Genomic DNA, 22,256 nt, shown 5'->3' with positions numbered 1-22,256 from the left:
TAACTTTGTGGGTTTCTTCTGCTGTTGTGGTCTACACACACACACACACACACACACACACACACACACACACACACACACACACACACACACACACACATACACACACACACACACACACACATGCACACTCACACACACAGACTCACAGACTCACACAGGCAGTGCTATGTCAACCTCATGGGGAGGTGCTGCACCATCAGAGTTTGTTGGTTTATGCAGATTGGCACACAAGCTCCTGCCATTATGGACTCTGGTTGGCTATGTTGAGGCTGCCTGCCATTTTGATTTAATGGTCTTAAGCACCGCTGTAAAAGAGCTCATTGTGCTTACGATAATGGTCACTACAAGTGTAGAAACCGCCTCGGGAACTTTTTAGGATTACACTTCCATGCCTCAAGTAGATAATTGGTCACTGATATTGCTAGAAAAAAAAAAAAATCAGGGGTCTGTTTCAGAGTTGCTCATTTGTCTGTCAACAAGCTCCTTAGTTTGACAGCTTGTCAAACAGACAGAGTTGTCCTAATTCACCACACCCCATGGGCTACTGGAAGAGTTTTGACATTTTACTGTAAAAACAGAGACACCTTCCTTCCCCTAATGAAACCCATAACCCAACCCGCTTTTCAGCATGATGTGATGATATATCGCCAAGTATGTGCTCTTTGATATATTGGCTTCTTAAATGCATGGATATTTTAAAAAGGCACATTTGGGAGATGGTTGGCTGGCATCTCCTGGGGAACGTGGGGCACACATGAGATCTGAATAGCATGTTCCCCCCGAGGGTAAGCTGGGAAAATAAGCAAATACCATGCCATCATGTTGTTTCTATTGGGCTGAGGACAGTTCAGTGTTTCCAGATGTTGCCATGCATCGCTTGTCTCACTACCACTGCTGACTACACATTTCATCGGTTGAATGCATCGTGAATACATTCAGGTGAAGCATTTAAGCACCACCGCACACTGTCAGTAACACCATTTTGGGATTGGATGAGTGGCAAAGTCGTTTCAGGGACTGGAAATGAAAACTCTCGCTTCAACATGTGTAAAATCCTCATTGGGTATCACAAAAGGATTTATTGACAGAGTTAAGCATACAGTCTATTAATATGGGTAAGACTGAAAAATACAAAAATAACCTGATTTTTCCCCTATAATCCAATGAGTAAGTTTCATTCAAGTAATATGGAAAGAGAAACGAGCAGAGTGCCGTCTTTAGAGTCTGTCACACCAGTACTCTGACGTTTCAACATGCGAGGGCACATCGATGTGGAAGACCTCCTGCGTGTCAGGTGGCGGGGTGTGAGGAAGGCTGTTGACCCCTGAGTCGCTGTCAGCGCTGGGTTGTTTCAGCTCTCCTGTTGTGTATTTAGCTTCCTGCTTCTGGACAGGAAGCGATGCAGTAGCAGCAGCGACGGGGGGCGTGGCCTCCGCCTTGGGTTTGATGTTTTTAAAGTGCTGCAGACGTACCACCTCCCTTTTCTCTCGGCTGCACGGCAGCAGCACAGAGACATCCTTGCGGAATTTGGAGCTCATGCCAAAGTAGATGAGCGGGTTATAGAAGCTGGCAGACTTGGCAAAGAGACGGGTGATGATGCTGGTTGTGCTGGGCACGTGGAAGCCCCAGGCAGACCACATGGACACCACTGCATAGGGCGACCAGGCCATGATGAAAGCTGTGCAGATTACAATGGAAACCTAGACAGGAACATCAGGAAATAATCGTCAAGAGGTGCAGTAGGGGACTTTTATGTGTAGTTTAAAGGAACAGTTCACAAAAAAAAAGATGTTTTCCAAATTACCCCTCGTGCAATCTATGCATCTGTAAAAGGTCATGTGTGATTTGGTGAGGTTTCCAGTCTAACATGATCTCCCTTTTATCCCACCCCAATACTATGGAGCTGCATGGGAATCGGTTTGTAGAGCTCGAACAATCAACAATTTACATGGGAAAAACTCACAAGAACACTGGCAAACTATGTATATCTATCCCAAATGAATATAAATTAGAGGTGAATGAGATGCCAGCATTCTTTGTCAGGAAATAGTTTGCAACAAAACTCTTCGTCCCCAAGGGTTGTGGGTTATGACAGTTTGACCTCCATCAAGCAGTTCCTATCCAGTCCCTTTGCACTGGAATGAAGAGAGACAGGGAAGGTCATAGCAGACTGAAAACCTCACCAAATAGATAATACAAGGGGTAAGTGGGGAAATACCTTTTTTGTATTTTAGGCGAACTGTTCCATTATTTTTCTCATTATTTCCAGCTGTTGCCAAGTCTTTCTGATGCAACGAGGCCTTAATTTCAATCACCTACCCTGGTAACATCTCTCTCCACCTTCCTCTGTCGGGCAGTGAGGTAGCCATCCGCCGACAGCGTGTTCTTCACCATGTTGATGATGGACACGTAGCAGAAGAACATGATCATCACCGGGATGAGGAAGCAGGAGATGAGGATGGAGATGATGTATGACTTGTAGATGGTGGAGTAATTGGCTTTGGACCAGTCCACCTCACAGGTCCCATAACCTCGATCTGCAGAACATGAGGAGTTTTTTTATTCACATTATGGCTTTATACATCTATCTCTCCTTAGACAAAGCCAAATCTGCTGTTATTTTATGTATACTGTGTGACAACAGACCTGTGTAGCTGCCCCAGCCCAGAATTGGAGCCACAGACCAGAAGAATGCTCCTGTCCAGATGCATATTAGTGATATGGCAATGGTGTTCAGGCTGATACAGTTCGCTGCAGATACACACAAGAGGGAACCACAGCATGAATACAATGTGATTTATTTGACGAATTGAATTAAGCACTGAAACTGCTGTTTAAACACATGCTGTTTAGAAAGGTCAAATGTCACAATTTTGGCAACGCAGGACCGAAAAAAGTGAGGGGCACTTGAGATGCAGCATTCTTGCTTTGTTATGAATGTCAGATTGTGACATTTCTTTCACAATGGGTGCCTTTCTAGTCCTGACAACCATTGCAAACAACTTTGGTTGAAAAGAATCTCTGTTGACAAAGTACACATAGCTTTGTATTCAGAAGAAATCAGTCTGTTCTACTTCCAAAGCTATATATATATATAAAGCAGAGCTGACTTATCTAGGGTAAATATATCTGGAGTTCATTTTGTGTGATAAGATGGGCATATACTGTACAGTACCTTCACATGGCCTACTCAGATATATTTGGTATTAAGTTATATTGCTGTACATTTTACACTTTTTTAATTTACACAAATCCACAATCAAATTTTAGATTGCTTAATTAAGGTTTAGGTGCAATTTCACATTCAAAGCGGGAGAATATTTTGACACACAAAAGTCAGATGAAGCCATACACGACCCACTGATTTCCTTAAAAAAAAAAAAGGTTTATATAGGTTTCGCTTTTTGAAAACCCACAAACAGTAAAACCCTTATCCCATTCTGACAACAGAGGCAGTTGCTCTGCCTAATTTCCATATAATTAAGACATTCTTCAGCATCAATTACACCCCAAAATAGAAAACCTTACCTCAAATTAAGTTAATGACATGTTAAATTAAATTGGCGGAGTCAAGCGGTGGTTATTCCCACAGCTGAAGTCGGTAATACACTTTCATTAGCACAGAAAAACACTTTCCGTCAGATAAGAGCTACTGGAATGTAAGGAAGGCAGAGATAGAGGCCTGAAACTTTCCTTACATTCCCTCGGTGAGGAGCCAAGTTAGCTCTAACCTTTTTGTGGGTGGCATCCCTTGATGTATCTGGTGACACTGATGACGGTTAAGGTGTTGATGCTTACAAGGCCAAAGAGCAAGGTGAAGAAACCGTCTATCTGGAGGGAGACAGAGAGAAGGGTCAGCCAATCATGAGAGCACAGCTTCATCTTCATCTTTTTGCTTGTGACTCCATGATGAAGAGCGTCTCAGTGGAAGCATCTGAGCTCGAGGGGATAACCCCATTGACTGCCTAATTGTCCCAGACATTTGTTTGCTGAGTGTCTTTTGCTTTGAACTGCATCAGATCGAGACGCTTCGGCTTAAGATCCCCTCCTGAGAGTCAGCTTACATTTTCCAGACGTACACAGCACTTCCTGTGATCTGGAGTCAGCTTAACCTGGAGGACTGGCACTGGGAGATTAAAATGGAAACTCTCTACCACAGTTCCTAGATGTGGCACAGTTCGAGCTCCAAATTCATGGAAAAACTGTGGCCAAAATGTAAAATATCTGGCCAATACAATCACATCATTATACAATCTGCAGTTTCGGCATAGATAAATGATGATCTTATTTTTACAGCTCTTATCGCAGGGAACTATCTCACTGTGTTTCGGTCTGGTTCCCATTATGTGACACTCAGGACCCTGCTGGGACATTTCCGGGTGACAGGGCTCAGTTAAGGTCTCTGATTACTCTCTTGAGCTTCCCTAAGTACTAATCCTATTACTGTCAATCTTCACCTTTTTTCACCACCACATTCTGCAGATTACTACACGGCCAGTGTCTGCACTTTTGTCAAAATAGTCTGCCTTGCCCTCAAATGTAGGTTATTGCACATCTAATAGGCATATAGGAAGATAATGGTATTTTGTTTAATGAATTCAAGACATGTTGCATCAAACCAGTCTTACAGTATGATGCACATCCAGAGATGCTTCACCTCTGCCTCTTTCTGAACTGTTGTTGATGTTAGGACACTTTGGGCCATGGAGCAAAAGGCACAAAATTATGATGACAAACCCAGAGGCCAAAATCTTTATGTGCCTTGTACATTGCTTTTGTGCAATCTTCTCTATAATTCAGTTTGCACGACAGGTTTGTGTTCATTGTCACTATTGTCTAGTCCCACAGAGCAGGAAACACAGAGATCTGGCCCAGCTTGGCTCAGCCCATACTATGTGTGACTGTTCATGTCCCATCATGCTGATGCAGAAATCTGCTAATGCCTCTCACATGCCTGGCTCATTCGGTCTCATGTTCCTCCCCTCCTCTGTTACTGCCACTTCTTACTTTCCCCCCGTCTTGACTTCAAGCTCTCCCTTTCTCTGCCCCTCTCTCTCAGGGGAGGGTGAAGTGAGAGGGGTGTACTACTATCACAATATTTCTCCTTCACCTGAAAACCTGAGGTAGGATGGCTGAGAGATGAGATCACCTCAGTTGTCCGTTCTTGAAAAGAGCGGTGCTTAAGCCTTACGGCAGCAAACCTCTCTCTGTCTCTCTAGCTCAGATTATGAGGTCTACCCCTCTGAGAGTGAAGCTGTTATTGTTTCACCCGTGTTTTTTTTATGATTCCACAGAGATTCCTCTCACAGGAGCGCGGATATCACGGTTTCTAGCAGGGGTTAGCCTTGAGCAAGAAAAATAACATGAAAAAATTCCAAGCTAAAGCATGAAAACTATTTCATTGCAAGCAAAAACCTTGGAAGAAGGCATATATAAATAATAGTAGCATATATAAAACAATAGTGCATCCTATAAATTGCTCAGAAAACAGTTGCAAATATGACACTTAGCCTTGGTTTCCATGAAAGATTTATGACTTGATTTTTAGAATGTATGCATTAATCTTATTCATGGGATAGAGGCACCGTTTTCTAGTATTCATCTGTCAAAATGTTGGCCACTAAAGCCTTAAAATGCCACAGAGTGAGTCTCCATCTCATTGTCAGTGAAGCAGCACCAGAAAGCACTGGATTTTGAGTTTTATAAAGACATTTGTACCTATCCAATATCACTGGAATACCACAGTTAAAAAAAACCCCAAACATATCAGTAGAATTCAGTAATCATCTCTACTGATTATGTTAAATGAAACCAGTCCTGCATGCAGCATTGTTCTTTTGATTGCAGAATAATTCAAACAATAAGAAATCCTCATAAAATTATGCAACAGATACACCCCGCAGCTCGCATTTGTTGCCTAGTTGGTTGTTGACAGATGCCATGCTGTTGGAATAGTTTCCCCATTTAAAGGGCCCCACTGTGGTAATCTGATTAGATTTAACCTCCAACCTACATGGGTACTAGCGTAATCCCCAACTCGTGCACACACGCGCACACACTCACACACACTCACACACACACTTTACTGTAAGACTTCCTCACATTCTTTTACCATACTTCATTAATTGGGATTGGCCACAGACATTGGCAGATGGATACACACAATCCCTTCTTGCAAGCTGTGCACAATCATAATTTTTAAGGCTATTTTGACCCAGCATTTCTGGGACTTGATAAGTCATTAAAGCTGCCAACAATAAGTTTTTTTTCAAAATGGTCCACAAACAGAGATTTGTTGGAGATTGTTATGGGAATTTGGAGCAGCAATACCGCCTCACTCTTTTCAGTTTTGGATAAGGATAACTATAAGCATCCTGGTCGGGCTTTTACCTGGCACGTCCAGATCCAGGTGATCAAATACCCATCATCCTGTAAGATGTTGAATATCTCTAGAATCCCCCTGGAGTAGCCAAATATTGAGATGCTGGCGTCAGAGATGGCGAGATTTAAAGTGAGGAAATCTGTCGGCTGAAGGGAAGCCCGCTGTCTGTACAGGACAAAGATCACTAGACTGTTCCCGAACCAGGAGAGCCACCCTAAGGAGAAACAGACATACAGTATAAACTCAACAGAGGTTCAACCAGCACGTGCCTCTCAGTCTGGCTGGTACACGCACATTTAACAATATCACAGTGTTTTGTATCATGTAGTATTGTCTCATATTGTATAATACTCCATTGTATTGTATTGTATTGTACAAATGCTGATTGATAACAATATCATCATCTTTTTGCCCCTCAGTCTGTGGAAAGCCTGAGTGGGTTCGCTGACATGGAGTCACAGACAGCTGTGCCACCGACACAGCAGCCAAACTGTGTATGTCAGCTTGGCATTTGGAAAACACTATGGACAACAGTTGTTTTGTTGTTGGCACTTCTGCAATGTGCAGCTCTGTCTTGTGAATAATCTGACAAATAAGATCCAAAAGGGCAAATCCTCACTGAGGCACTGTGAGGGTACAATTTTTGTGATACAGAATGAAGGCAGTCTGATTTGTAGGGGGCAAATTTAACAGCTAAAAAAACATCAGTGTGACACAGAAATGCAATCAGAAATTCAAAGCAATCAGAAATTTATCACCAATGCGTACCATCTGGTGAACATTTTTACCCAGCCTGCCTGTCAGTGGCATGAATGCATATATTTCAGCTCCATTAAGAATCCAGCTGTAGCAGTGCTAAGTGTCATGCAAAATGAAAACTGGAGCAAGCCATTCAAATGAGCCCTGTTGAGCTATTGCATTTGAAATATTAGTGGCAGTGACTTACCAAGCACTAACAGGTACACTCCAATGATGGTCTCTCCTTGGTCTGACAGAGGAGGCTCTGTATACGGGGTACTGAGGTTATTATTCCTCCATGGAATATTAGCAATCTTTATAAAATGGGACTTCAGAGTTATATCCATGGCCTGGATTTTGATTCCACGGCATGAATCCTTGCTGGTTTCTGTGCTCTCTATCCTGCTTTCAATGGGACGCGTCTGCAAAATGCCACCAGGGACTGTTGGTCATCCCCTGTTAAATCCATCTTAGACGCGCTCACTAATACCCCCACAACTCACTGTCCGAATGATAGCGCCTGTAATCCCATTTATTTCTTAGCGACTTAGCAGATGGAGCTTTTGGTGGGAAATCCTGACCAACACAGACAAAATGACCAAGCTGCTGCGCCACGGGAGGTGGAAGTCATCTGGGTTACTTTAGCAAAATTAATTCATACTCCTCAGACCCACATGATCACAGAGTCAACAGAGACACAACATGTCCATGTGTCACAGCTGCAGCCTCAAGAACAACTTGCTTTTTATCATTTGATTTCTAGCTTTGATTTTCCATAAAAATAACACAATTTGCAATACTGCTCAGGCGACTTTAGTCCCCGATGGTCGATTTTCCCACCAGAACATGAACCCAGGATAATAGCAATAACTAAAAATAAATAGATGAATGAATGAATGAATGAATGAATGAAATGAATGAATGCATCCAGATTGGGATCACCTCCTAAATATAATCAACTGATCCTTGGGCTGAAGGCAGCAATAGCACCGGACCTGCAGACCTGCACAGGGAATTTTGGTAGCTACGCTTTAAATAGACTTTTATAAGGTCTGGCAACAATTTGTATCACCCTAACCACAAAAAAAAAAAAAAAAAAATCCTTTGTACTTTGCACTTAACTCTCATGCTGATGACTACAAAGTAGTGCCTCTGAGTTTGTTGCTCTCCCTGGAGAGGTGTTCTAGTTTTCACAAATCATTTCCATTTAGGAAAGGTCATGCAGGTGATGACTGCAGTCCTGTCAGCTTTACTTCACCGAGCCAAAACGTGGAACAGAGCCATTGCCATGTACAAGGCAGCAGGGGTCTCATCATGTTTGATGAAGTTTGTGTGAGCTACTATGTGCACAGCATTTGCATGTGAGTGTGGGAGCATCTGGCACTTCTGCGCTCAAACAGAGGCACGTGAGAATCTCTCATTTAAACTGGACTCTCCATTGATATTCAGTATATTACAATCCAACACAAAGACATGTAGATCATGCATCAGTAAAAGTTTGGGGGAAAAGAGCATTATGGATAAGCATTTTCAAAAGCACTGCACACTCTGCGAGAGCATTGTTTTCTGTGGGATTTTTGAGCCAGTGATCAGCACCTCATGAACGTCTTTCAGTGTGTGCAACTTCCACACAATACAGTTTTATTGATCAACAGCTTTTGTTCTGTATGCCAGCAAACCAGCAATTGCGCCACAACTCCCCGTTCCCCGTCCCCCAAACCCCTCTCCCTCTTCACAGTGAGCTTCTCTGTGGTAAAACACCTAGCAATGAGGTAACCTGAGCACCCCCACCCTCCCCAGTCTGTTTAGATCACAGTGTACACCTTGTTTCCCTCCCCTCGCTGCCACAGAGCAGCTCTGCTGGCCCTCAGGATGTGGAGGGAAGGGCTGCTGCTGCCAGATGCCTTGGCGCTTCCGTGTCCTTCTTGTCAAACCCTTCCTTTGAGCCCCCAGAAGAGAGACTGGAGAGAGAGAGCGACGGGAGAGACTGAACCTCTGACCCTGACTGTCACCCGTCCAACAGGGAACACTGCTCCTAGTCATCTCTCAGCCCCACCTTCGCTCCCAGACGCCACGCGACAAGGCCTCGGCTCTGCAGTGATCTCTGTGTGCCTGGCCCACAGAGAGAGAGGGAGCTTTTCTCATGCAGCTGTGGTGAGGGTCCTCTAGTTAAAGTGGTTAATGTGTTGATTTCCTATATAAATAACACGGCATAGCATAGCTGCTCATGGCTGATGGTGTCAGGTCAGGTTTTATCTCACTGAATAACAAACCTTCAGTGTATTTATTGCATTCAGCAGGTGTGCTTGTATTGACTGGAAATCAAAACACCCATATGACAGCATTCTCAAGTGTCGTCATCTTTTAGTTGCTTTCAGATGTTATCTGGATCCATTGTTCTTTGCCTATGTCAAAAATAAAAATGACTCTTTGAATCTCCTTTTGCATTTGTTCTCTTTAAATGGTTGAAATAATCTATGTAGAAATCATATACATGACATATTTCACATGTGTTATTTCCGTCATTGCAGTTTCAAAACCCATCCACCTCAGTAAATAATGTAATGCATTGAAGAACACCTGAAATCAAAAGTAGGCCACATTTTCCCCAATCATTTTGCACTTTTATTCATTTTCCTGGCAGGGAAAAAGGGCCACATCCAGAATTGTTTTTATTTGGGCTGAAAAATTGGGTCACACTTTAGACAAGGACGGCAATATATTGCTGGCACACTTTAATGAATGATTGTACATGTTGTTAGGAATGTCACCCTGTCACAGTGAAAGTGAGGGATTAGCTTGTCTAGGTTAGCAGCAGCACTTGTCGTGCCATCAGTGTCGAGGACAGCTGCCACTGAGATTACACCGTCACTAAGCTGAGAGGCCACAGGCTGAGGAGGAACCTGCATCAACAGGTGCTCAAAGTATCTGTGACAGTAAATGGTGGACATGAGGCACAAGTGTGTGCCAACAAGTAACTGTCCTCCCTTTTTTCACATTCGGTCTGCGATAACCATCCAGGAATTTATGCTCTGCTGTGGCAAAGCGCCGGTTACATTTTATCACATGTGAGGCTTACGCTACGCATGACCCACTGACATGTACACTGTACAACGCTCAGGTGTGAGCACGTTACAGGAAATGGTTGTCATGATTAGCTTAGCTCTCCTCTGTGTACTTTGGCACGTGTGTGTGAAGCGTGGTAATCACAGTGGAGCCACAGTAGGCCACTGTATCATTAGGCTTATGATGATTGCCTCTCTCTCTCTCTCTCTCTCTCTCTCTCTCTCAATAGCATAACTGGGGATGTGAGGTTAAAAGCGCACAATTTTCCAAACTGAAAATCACAGACACAGATACTATTATGGAGGTGTGTGTCAAAGGCTAGGAGCTGTCTGAGGGCAACAAAGACTCTCTTCACTGAAGACATACACCAGGTCAAGAGACCAATATACTTTCTCCTTAAAAGGTTCACTTTCAACACTGAAAATGGGAGAAATAGTCCTCTCTCTCTCTCTCTCTCTCCCTGTCACTGAGTGAAGGTGCTCTGACACAAGGACTGCCTGTGTGAATACTCCACACAGTATTGAGGTAAAAAGGCTTGCCTGTAATTCTTCTAGGTCAAGCTGTGTAGGATATTGATAAATGGACAATCTCAGTGGATATTCCTTGCAGCAACAAATTATTCAATAGTTCCTTTCAGTTCATGGCGATAGGGTTGCAAGATATCGGTTGGCATGATTTACAGCTGTGTTGAAGGAATCTGTGATGGATCTCAGCTCATGGACGGTTTTCAGAGTCTGGCCTGTTTTATTGGTTGTCTCTCAGATGGTTGTCAGATTTGTGACCGAGCCTCCAACAGCAAACCTATAGGAGAAAACAGCTGTTCTGAGGAACATCTGATGTTTAGGGTGTAAGGAAAACGAGGAAAGGGTTTTCATCTCCACTGCTTACTCTCCGAGACAGGAAGAGTCCCTGAAAGGAGCATCCAGCTGGCTCACAGCTGAGGGTGGCATGGGTCCAGTAACAAAAAGTCACTATAAATCTCTACTGCCTGCCCACTACATGTTCACACCTTCTGCTCAAGGGCCCTGAACCTCCAAGGAGTAGTGCTGGCGTAAAGAAATGGGACATTCATTGTCACTACACTAGAGGGCAATTTTTCAACAGCGCAGATGTTTAGCATTGACCACACATTAATAATGCACTTTCACTGTGTTACTGAAAATATTGCTGTGGTGCCCAGGTGACCTAAAATGGACAGGATGTGGATGTTGAATAGGATACGGACGGTAACAGCTGGACAGCGTGTTTACCCCGCTCCAAAGCTTCATGGTGCAGCTCTGAGGTTTGAGAAGTGCTGCTGGCAGGGCAAGGGTTGTTGAATTTCATCAGTGCAGACCACAGCGCGTACAGTGGCTTAACCAAAGGTACAAAGACTGGACTGTTTTTCCTCATTCCCTTGCACCAAACCAGTTCTCAGTCTTGACAAGGCAAGCCTACAGAGGTAAAAGGCACTGCTTAAAATACCATTAGTCATATGATATTCTCAAACAAGTGCACGGTGTGAAAGATTTTTAGTCATGCTTAAATTCACATTCAGATTAATTTGCATGCAAGCAAAATGCACTTTCAATTATTGGTCTTATTTGTAACTATTATAGCGGGGATAGAAGAATTGCACTGTTGTGTGAAATCCTCATTGCATAATATCCCATAATAAACCCCATAGGAAAAGAATACATGAATAGTTCAGTATGCAGTGAAAAGCAAGTGAACGCGGGCTCTGTGCAGAGCCCAAGCAGCAATGTGGATTGCTTTTGTGGCTCAAGATCTTTGGCACTGAACCACATACAAACATTTATTTAGGCACTGTGTCGAGGTTGCAGTTTCTCCTCCAGACTTTGTGTTTGTTTAAGCAGGTAACTTATGTAAGTAGGTCTCATTTGAGGTTGAATATATGCCTATCCCCTTGGGAAAGGCACATCACTTTTGACATGACGGGATATTTTGCCAAAATATAAAGCGATTACCATGAGGAAATGGAAATGTGCAAATTAAGTTTCACGTCCTGTTTGGATGTGGACACAAACATGAGTGGACAATATGAAAAAGAAGCAAACAGAAATCAAAGAAACACAAAGGAATCAAGCAACCATGATTCTTTAACACCAAACTACAACACAGACTGCAGCCTTTGCCTCCACTGAGACTTGATCTGGTGTGGCTGGCAGCTCTGCAGCCCTGCTTGGCATGGCTGCAGAGGGCACGGATGGCTGATCTCCTCAGCCTCCTGCCCTGGGTGAAAGGCCTGTGTGCTAACACTTGACACTGGATACTCTCCTCAGGGCGTTAGGAGGAGATTAGTCCATTTACTCCTCTGTGCAGCTACAGCTGCAGGAGCCTGACAGACTGACATCGCAGATCTCTGCAGACATTTTCAGGGAAACCCAGCTGTCCCTCAGCCTGTTATGTCCAACAGGGACGCCTCGGTTGATGGTCAAAGGGTTTCAACAAATTCGAAACTGTCACTCAAGATCACAGCTGGATCAAGCAGGCATTTCAAATCTCCTCAAAAAAGCATGACCCCGTTACCAACACTCAAGTTTTCAGCTGTCCTGACTACCCTCAGGGTCGGTGGGTTGACCTGTGTGTGACAAGGGGTTACTGGAGCAGGCTATTACCCCCGCCCTCAGCAACAAGTTGTTATCCCCAAAGATGACACCCTCACTTCACCTGATGACCCATGACACATGCCGATTTGGGCCTAATTAACAAGGAACAGGACAACTCTCGAGCTGACCTGCTGACTGCTGGGTGAACATGGCCCCTCTCAGGGCCTCTGGTCCAAGTCAAAATAATAAATACTAGTACTATACAGCAGTTTAAAAATGAGGTTAAGGTGTCCTTGGCCAGTGGTTTTAAAAATGGGGTTTGAGGACCCTCATGGGTCCTTGAGGGGCTTTCACGGGGTCCCCAACAAGATGAGGAATAGTTTAATTTCACTATAATATAATGCAGTAGAAATTGTGACAATACACAAAACACACATAAAGTAGTATTTTGACATGATTTTTCATCTCACCACTTTGAATCTAGAGCGATTTAATACTTCACACAAACTATCTGTAGTTGGAATGCAGGAGGAAATCCACACAACCAGGAGGAGAACATGCAAACTGGCTGAGAGAGAACCACTGAGCCACCACGCTGCCTCATGGAAAATCCACTCCATTTCATTTCTGTCAGATTCAATCGAAATTTACTGATCCCTGCGGAGATGCTGAGACCTTAAAAACAGAGAATGCAGTGTCTTGACGATAATGCAACATATTGAGGTTAATCCAAATGCAAATAAAGATGACGCTCATGGTTCATATTTTACTGATCTATAATTAACAGCACAGGGTCTGCAAAATATCCGCTGCAGGTGCTGCACATTCTTAGATGTCTAGAGCAGATGTGCAATTATGCAGCTCGAGCTGTAAAGATCATACATGCATCATTTGTGAGAGTTGTATATATAATTAGCCTTGCACATTTAAATATGCAAATAAAGTTGTTTTTTTTTTTTTTCTTTTTAACACTGTATATCCATTTTGGAAAACTTGCATCCTAAATTTTAGTGGGAAATATTTCAAAATCACAGATGATTCTATCCTCAGAAACATTTTGTGAGGAAAGTTCTAAAAACAACTCTTCACTTCAATAGTCACCCATGACGGACTTAACCTGAACCCCACAAATGTGTATGTACCGGCTCAGATGCAGTGTTATGAACAGAAACCAGATCAGACTGTGCAAGACACACAGGAATTGGGAATTGTGCCAGAATATGTACATATCATGCATGAGCACATAGTGGAGATGTTCAAGATGTTCGGGGATGTGGGTTTGGATGTTTGAGATGTCCCGAGGAAACAAGTTATTGAAACTATTTTCAGATGCCTCTCCAGGCTCATTTCCAAATATGAAGGCTCAACCCTCTGAGGCCTGGTCTCACTTAGAGGGCAACTTCTCCCCGACCACCTGGACAGCATACCAGACGGTCCGTATTGTGACTCACTTAAGTGTCCGAAACCCAGCTGTAGCACACCTGGCAAGATCTGGGCTTCCTCTAAAAATACCAGTCACATGCTATTGTATGTTAACAGTGTGTGTGTTTATGGAACAGCTGAGTATATGGATCACAATGATGGCCTGCTTCTGGTTGCAGTAAAGATCTGCTGTAGCCCTATTTAAATCTATCACTATTATCTTATCTTCTCCTTTTGAGGTCCACTGCTAATGCACCTGTTTCATTTATCACACAGGTATTGCATTATAAAATTATGAGCAGTCATAAATCTACTGTGGTGATGAAAGGAATGATACAGTAAATTTACTCATCCTTTCAGGATCCCTGTGGCACAATTCCCATTAGTAATGATTCTGGATATTACACCGTGTTAATAATTGATGTGATCACAAAGTAATAGTTTTGCAGCTTCATCTCTTTCTCTGTGTGTAACATAAATACTCTCCACTCCGGCTTCCATTGCCTTTTCAAGCTGTTTAAACACAGGCTTGACCACAGTAGCAGATTCTGTGGCTTCCGGGCATGGATGCAATGCCAATTAGCACATTTCAGATGTTGATTCACACTTACAGTAATTGTCTAGTGATTTGCACAGGATGCTGCAATGGTGTGCATTTACATTTACATTTCCATATCAAAATTCATCATGTCCAACTTCTAATAATCACTGCAGTCATTCACAATCTGACCTCTGCTTTGCCTCACTTTAAAAGTGCTTTCAGAGTAGCATAAACAGGCTATTTACCATTTAACAGCTTTTTCCTGTTACTCGACTCTCATTCATTTCTCCTCAATCAAATCTATGTTTGAGTTTAATATGCCTCTTGACTCCTGCAGTGTAATGTTTACCGTGCAACAAAATTCAGGTTTCTCTGAGAAATTAACCTGAAAGATGCTGTGACAGAGTTGGGAAACAACATCCTCAGAGTGACCCCATTCTCCTGTCCCATCCCCCAGCAGACTGCACCTCATGGTCTGATGCTCTGGATAAGGAGACCTCTGTTTAACAGGTCATGTGATAGGGGTCAAGGTCTAGTCTGTGACTGTGTGCTCCTAGACAAGAGGAGACGGGACAAACAGGTCCTGATTCAAGGCAGACCCAGACTCTTGTGTCTCTGCCCTGATCTGAGATTATGGGAAGTGAGAGGAGTCTCTGTCAAGGGAGTTTAAATTTAAAGGGGTAATCTGTGAGACTCTTGCTTTGTTATCTGCTTCTTTGTATATTTACATACTTTTTTTTTTATTTATTTTGGTGACACCCTTGCTGACTGGGCTGCCACTTTACTTATCTCCATTTGTGGCATGTTGTGAGAATATCTGTACTCTTTTACATTTTAGAGTTTGTACTTGAAGAGTTCATTTGCAAAAACAGATATCTCCATTTCAATTTATTAAACCTTTTTAAACTTTTTTTAAAATTTACTTTATATTTATTTCTATTTTTTATATGTTTATTTAGTCTGGCATAATGTTTATTATCCTAAATCATGCTTTGTGTGTGTGTGTGTGTATATGTGTGTGTGTACTCCAAGCAGTATCAGTGAAAAGTGTATTCATTTTAAGAATGGCTTTTATCTGTTTTTGCAAATGAACGCTTCACTTTTTACTCCACTTTAATTCTGACAGCTGTTGTCACTATAGTTACTTTGCAGGGCTTACATACGAAATATGATGAGCTCACAAAATCGAATGCATTGTTGTTCTTCCAAACAGTGTATGGGGAAGTTACATATTATGCTTTGTAGTTCGCTGTGTGTGTGTTTTATGATACTTTGTCATTCTGTCGTTCTTTGTTTTATTTTGTAGGTACTTAGTCTTCTCTGTGGTACTTCATAGCATTTAGTGCCATTTTGTGGGTCTGTGTGCTATTTTCTTGCGATTAGTAGGACCTCTTGAAATGATCAGACAAACTGGGATAGTTTTGTGTAAGAGTGTGTGTGTGTTTTGTGTTTTGTGTCATGTGGTCATTTCACAGTGGTGCTGCGAGACAATGTGACACGCTGTGAGACACAGAGAGATGAAAGAGCTCCAGGCCTGTTCCCGGGCAGCAGGCCAAGGCAGTCGGCTTTGAAACATCCTGATGGCACCGTCGGCTTGTCTCACCAGTACGTCTGATAGAGTTTGATATCCCGCAGAAACGGGCATAAACGTGTTCAACCTCACACAGGTTCCCTTAATGCTTCAGCACATGTATGTTGCGTGCAACACTGGAAAAAAAACGCAGGCTGTGGGACTCGTGGAGCATGAAATCTGCTGTGACAGAAAATTAATGAATTATCTGGTTGGATTGGTGAAAGAATGCTCCTAGGCTTGATTTTTTTAAGCTGAGATCTGGGGCTTTTTCCAATGAAAAATAATTGTTTTATTCAGCTGTATCAGGTTACACAACAGCAGCTGGTAGCATTATGATGGCTAGACAGCTGGTTAAACTTTTTGACCAGGTGGGACGCACATGGGATGGGTAGCAAAGTGCCACTACCCAGTTTGCACATTAGCCTTTTTAAAAGAAATAGAGACCTGCACACACTGTAGGCTGCAGTTACTGTTAAGTCACTGTATAGGCTATAAACCATTACAAGCAATGCCTAATTTCAAAGGATACAATAATTACCAGCAGCATTACATCACCCAGTCCAACTGGATGCCAGTTTTACTAGGCTATTACACCTTCACTGCTGTAGTGTGAACATTGTTTCAGGTGCTTCTCACTGCCAGAGGTGGAGACAAACTTTGATGCTATTAACTGACTGGGCCCAAGCCACAAATGCAAGCCAGACAATTGTTGCTGTAGTGTCTGTCTCCATGGATGTGAATGAGGTTTCTCTACATATTGAGGAGTTTTCCGAGGTTTCAGAGACAAAAAAAAAAAAAAAAAAAAAACTCACTGGTGAAATGTTGAGCCTGGGGTCCCTGCAGGCCTGGGGTCCTCTGGATGCACCTGTGTGTCCCATCTAACACATGAATATTAATGAAGAGTAACAAGCACACCTGTGTTTGGTTGAGGACGCTGAACATTTTGATATATTACAGGTTTCCTGTTTGACTGAAAATGTGCAAATGACCACAGGCCGAAAGAACTGCTTAAAGCCAGTTTCTGCTGGAAAAGTCTGTCTTGGCCGCCTTTTTGAAGGTCCTCATGTAAAAAAGCAGAGGTCAAATTGTTAAGTTATCTATACAGTGTCTACATATGTAACATGCCTAAGTTTGTTTAAAACTGCAGGAAAAAAACACATTGAGTAGCCCGCCACTGAATTTCACTTTCTCTGGCTGGGCACATAAACCTTGGCCGACCTGTCGACCTGCCTTAGGGGGGCGGGACTTAGGATCGGTCAATTTAATAGCGATCACGCTGCAAAGATAAACTTCTCCCATGCACAAGCTCAAAAGTTTAAGCTGACCAACTGCATTAATCTGTTTTCATTGCAGACTGAATAGTATGTTTGACTGTTGTTATTAAGAAATACCCTTTAAAAATATAATTGGCCATGACTTCAAAATCAGTGTACCATTTGGGTCTGAACACACAACCATCTGAGAACTACAGCTGTCAGCCACTTGAGGAGCCACTTGTGGAGGTTTTGACTTGAGGATTTCCATTTTGGAAGCTCTTAAAAAGTATTTCCAAAGGCTCCAGTCCCAATGTGAACATTTTTCCTCCAGTGGGAGAAGGATAACTCATTGGTTTACTTTACGTAATAGTTGTTTTTTTTTTTTTTTTTTGGACATTTCACTCAGATGCTGAAGGAGTCTTACATCGCAGAAGCTGGCAGCACTTCAGGTAAAGCATGCTAACATGTTCAGATCTGCTGGCCTGTGACTCCGCAAACGGCGTCACTCCTTTTGGGTCTGCAGTTCATGCCAAGCCAAATAAAGAGTGAGTGTTTTCATTAATTCCCGCAGTACCTGCTAAAACAAGTCATGTTCAAAAGGCCTAGATAATTATTTTAATTTTTGTACATATTAAAGCACAAAAATGCAGTGTGTGGACATGAACGGTAGTGTGTGGTTTGTGATCCAGATTTTCAAGACTAAGAAAGCCGTGAGCAGAGGGTTTAAGAAATAGCTATATTAAGAAGAGCGTATTTGATCATTTGTAGTCGGTTGGATTTGCTGGTAAATCCAGTTTCTAAAGTATTTTACTGACTGACTTTGGTGTGATGGGCCATGGATCAAACCCCAAACTCCAAGCCTCCAATCTGGTCTCACTTTACAATGTAAGCAGTTACAAAAAGCCGCCTGGGGGAAGGTGTCACCCAAGCATGCCGAGGAGAATAGTTGCATTGTCTTGTCCGGGTTTCCTAGCAGTGCACCTGAAGTTCATCATCATTGTCGTTCAGAGACAAATGACTACACCATGCCATCAGCTGCCATCATGTAAAAAAATTCATTTAAGATTTGTGAAAAGCCACTTGTGGGCATTACTTATGGTGGGCTTAGTTACAGTATAACATGATACGTGATATTGCTCTCGGTGAAAACCCAAGGACTGAAAAGGTTTATTTCAAGATGTCTTTAATCCTGGCCCTGGAGGGTAGGGTTCAAGCTGGCCAGGTAGTGTGAGGTGGGAGGGGGGAGGTGGGTTCACTGCTGCCCAGTGAACCTGGCCGGGGTCAGAGGTGGAGGTGAACCACCGCTCTTGTCCTCACATGAATGACCTGAGGGAAAGGCAACAAAGAGATAAAAAATGGAGAGGACAAGGGCTGAGAGAAAAGCCAAATGACAGGCAGACGGAGCATTACTCGAGAAAACACACTCTTCGCTGCACTTTCACTTTTCATCAAGTGTTTTGGCTGTGCGTGGGCTGAAGGAATGCACCTCGGGGCAGCCTGGAGCTCACCCTGACACCGCACTCCTCCCCTCGGTGCCCCTGTTGCCTCCTCGCCCCTCCTCGCATCGCAACCTGCGTCTCGACATGTCCACCTCAGTCCAATATGCATCCTGAGCATCATCTGGGAGTTATAAATCCACAGGGGGAGGGGGACATCACCTTGGTGAAGTTCAGCCATCATACCATTCTATAGATTCTTTTTGCATTAGCATTTATCTTTAAGACATGGTCTCCAACCTGAAATTATAGCATTAATTGGCTTTGACTGGTGGATTAGCCTGATTCAACACTAAAAACATCCCTTTTCAGCGAGTTGTCAGATGCAGCTGCAGCAACTAGTGTCAAGTCTAATACATCGGCACAATGTCTGGGAAGTCAAAGGCATAGGGGTTTGGCTCCTCATTTCATGCAAAGTTTATTGAGATTAATGCCTTTACAGGTCATGTGTGGGCATGACGGAGTGTTTGCCTCCGCTCTGTCCACCCCTAAGTCATTTATAGCTTTGTGGCTGCAGGCTGCAGTCAAAGAGAAAACACATGTGAGCTTCTAGTTTGGTTCACCCCAAGGCATGCAGACATGGAGTACCTTCACCCTGAGACCCCTGCTGCGTTCCTCTGTGGGGTTTCTAAAAGTGTTTAACATAACCACTTATCCAAAATCAGCTATGAGCATAAACAGTCCCCTCCCTTCCTCGATCAAGCACCAGCATACATGCAATACCCCCCAAAAAAGTGTCCAAACCACAAGCTGTTTCCTTCCTACACCTTGTTAAAAAGTAGTGGCTTCCCAAATTAGATAGTGAAGGTTGTAAGACCTGCTATTAGTGACCTCACCACAGAGCTGATCTGCGTTAGAGTGAAGATTAAAAAATGACACACAGACAGGTGGTTCGTTGAAACGGAGTCCCTGAGTGCAATATATGAGCACAATCAGCCAGCAAACACAAAATCTGCTCAGTCTCCCAAATATTCAAGGATAGACCAAACTAGCTCTTATGTGAATCCAGATTGCTGGCGTGGAGATAATGATGGTGACTCTGATCCAAGAGCATGCATTTTGGCCTTACGATAATGATCTCTGTAACTGACAGTGTGTGGTATGCTTTCCAAGGTCTCTGGCATAATTCATTTTCAGTGTCTTCGGTGGTGGCAAAATTGAATGTTTGTAATGTCAGTTATCACCACAGAGGAGATTATATATATGTCAGGTCAAATTCACTACAATTTCACACCAAATCTCACTGTTTCCTGTTGATCTAATCCAATGAAACACCTCAGTGAGACAGATAGTGTTCATCTGCATGGATGCACAGAAAGGAAGACGCTGGCCAGAGTCTCTGTGTTATTAGGAAATTTCATGTATACCATCTAACCAGATTTTTTCCTCACTAATGTCTTGTCTTTTGATTTGTTTAAAGACAGAATAATTAGGATTTTCCTAAAAAAAAAAAAAAAATGTATAGACTCATACAAAACAATCCCTCTCAATCATCACTTCTGAGCCACTAGAAGTGTTTGTTGGCGTGTGTGTCTGCAGATACCCTGCCCTCTACCTGGATTTTCTTGTTTTGCTGAGCCTCTGGGCATCAGCCTTTTGGGCAGTGGGTGTGTAGCTCCCAGCCAATCACAGCATGCCAGATCGATAGCACAACATCCAATAGGAAGCTATACGTCGCGGCGACACGCCAAGGAGGAATCAGGGTTGGCTTTCACCACCTGCCGAGCGCTGAGGGAGACGTTGAGGATGAAGAGCGATGTGGTGTTGGCCTGTTTTTTTTTTTTGGACAGGTAGATGCCGGCAGGTCACATTTCTTTCCTTGGACAGTGACGTTACATTTTGGGTGGGCGTTTCATTCTGTCGGCATTTCAGGAAACAAAAATTCTCTATCGGTGGTGAGCTTAACAGGGAGGAGGGGGTAACTTTGAATGTTGTGTTTAAAAACCTCAGCCAACAAATTCAACTCATTCTGCCTGTAAATTAACACCAAATTATGAGCTTATGTGCATCTTGATTCACCGTCAGAGTGGACTAATGAATTTAAAATGTAGTATTAAGTCAGCCTATGCACATGGTTAAAATCATTAATTTGGTAAATAAAAAGTGAGCAAACAAAAGTCCAATATTTCCCAGCCAAACACTAGTAAATCATGCAGTATTACTAGTGTATAGCAATATAATGAGCATTAAAGGTGCACTATGCAAAACTGAGGGTTGATTGAAGCAACAAGGGATGGGAGCCATGTGAGACACAAGTTTTAAATTTTATGCTCATTCCAATGTTTTTGACAGTTGAGTCTAAAGGATCCTCACTTCAATGCAATTTTACACACTGCACCTTTAAATTATTATTATTATTTTTTTAAGAATTAAACCCTGCTAACTCTGTTTAGTGTTGGCTTCATATGTAAGAACTGCACAGCAATGACAGTTCTTGACACACTTTTCCTTGGTTCTTCCAAACCTCTGGGGCTGAGGTTACTACAAATCTCACAGACGAGCCTATGTTCACATACAGTATACACACATGCACATATCCATGCACCAACACCCCATTTTTTACACTGTGCACACAGAGACAGCCACAGACACCCACTCACCCACACACACGCAGCATAAATAAATAGTGAGTAAGAAAAATAAATTTGCTCATAAAAAACAGATGTTGCCATTGGATACAAGATTAGATTTGGCCTCTTGCCTGTCGTGAGAGAGAAAGATAATACTCCCATGGTAAATGAAGTTATATATTGGTTGTGCTGTCCTGTGGAACAGTAGCAGCCAGTACTTGAACGTGGACACACTCAGTCCTGAACACTTTCCACTGTGTCAGCCCTGAAACACACCTTTAAAGCAGAGGTGATAAAGGGGCCAAATCCCATATTTGGAGGGAAATCCCTTGGCACCAGCTGAAAAATTTACAATCAGGCTTTTACAATCAAGAGAGGGGCATTGAAGTTCACCACCACTCTCCAACACAGTCGGCGCACTGTCCTTATTTTTCTCTTTCAGTGTCTAAAGTGCAGCATTGTACGTTTGGACTATTAACAAATGATGTCGAGTTTGCAATTAATACACACACTCACAGAATGAATCCCTGCAGCTCAAGTGGCCTCGAAACGAGACGTGTGCACGGACCATAACAAAAGCCTCTCATCCACACACTGTTTTGATAACGAGCCACTTGAAGAAACACTCCTGGTCTGTTTGCTCAGTTGGTGAGTGGTCCT

The 22,256-nt window shown here is 43.0% G+C and overlaps 1 protein-coding gene across 1 annotated transcript; it reads right to left on the bottom strand.

Annotated features, from left to right (window-relative positions):
• Window positions 1-1,051: 1,051 nt before the first annotated feature.
• LOC115372181 (visual pigment-like receptor peropsin) lies at window positions 1,052-7,580 on the bottom strand. The gene is made up of 6 exons (XM_030069863.1): window positions 7,332-7,580; window positions 6,394-6,599; window positions 3,735-3,834; window positions 2,650-2,754; window positions 2,323-2,540; window positions 1,052-1,703 (listed from the first exon to the last, which is right to left on the bottom strand). Exons 1-6 carry the CDS (start codon window positions 7,468-7,470, stop codon window positions 1,221-1,223), a joined length of 1,251 nt encoding a protein of 416 aa, XP_029925723.1. The 5' UTR covers window positions 7,471-7,580; the 3' UTR covers window positions 1,052-1,220.
• Window positions 7,581-22,256: the final 14,676 nt, after the last annotated feature.

Source organism: Myripristis murdjan, chromosome 15 (assembly GCF_902150065.1).
Source record: "Myripristis murdjan chromosome 15, fMyrMur1.1, whole genome shotgun sequence".
Lineage (NCBI taxonomy): Eukaryota > Metazoa > Chordata > Actinopteri > Holocentriformes > Holocentridae > Myripristis > Myripristis murdjan.
Note: the sequence above shows the minus strand (reverse complement) of the source record. Positions and strands in the feature narration are given on the sequence as shown.

Coding starts and splice junctions, on each gene's coding strand:
- LOC115372181 (XM_030069863.1), bottom strand. CDS start 7,470: ATGGATATAACTCTGAAGTCCCATTTTATAAAGATTGCTAATATTCCA. Junction 6,600..7,331: donor AGTGTACCTGTTAGTGCTTG/GTAAGTCACTGC, acceptor GTTTCTCCTTAG/GGTGGCTCTCCTGGTTCGGG. Junction 1,704..2,322: donor TGGAGAGAGATGTTACCAGG/GTAGGTGATTGA, acceptor GTTCCTGTCTAG/GTTTCCATTGTAATCTGCAC.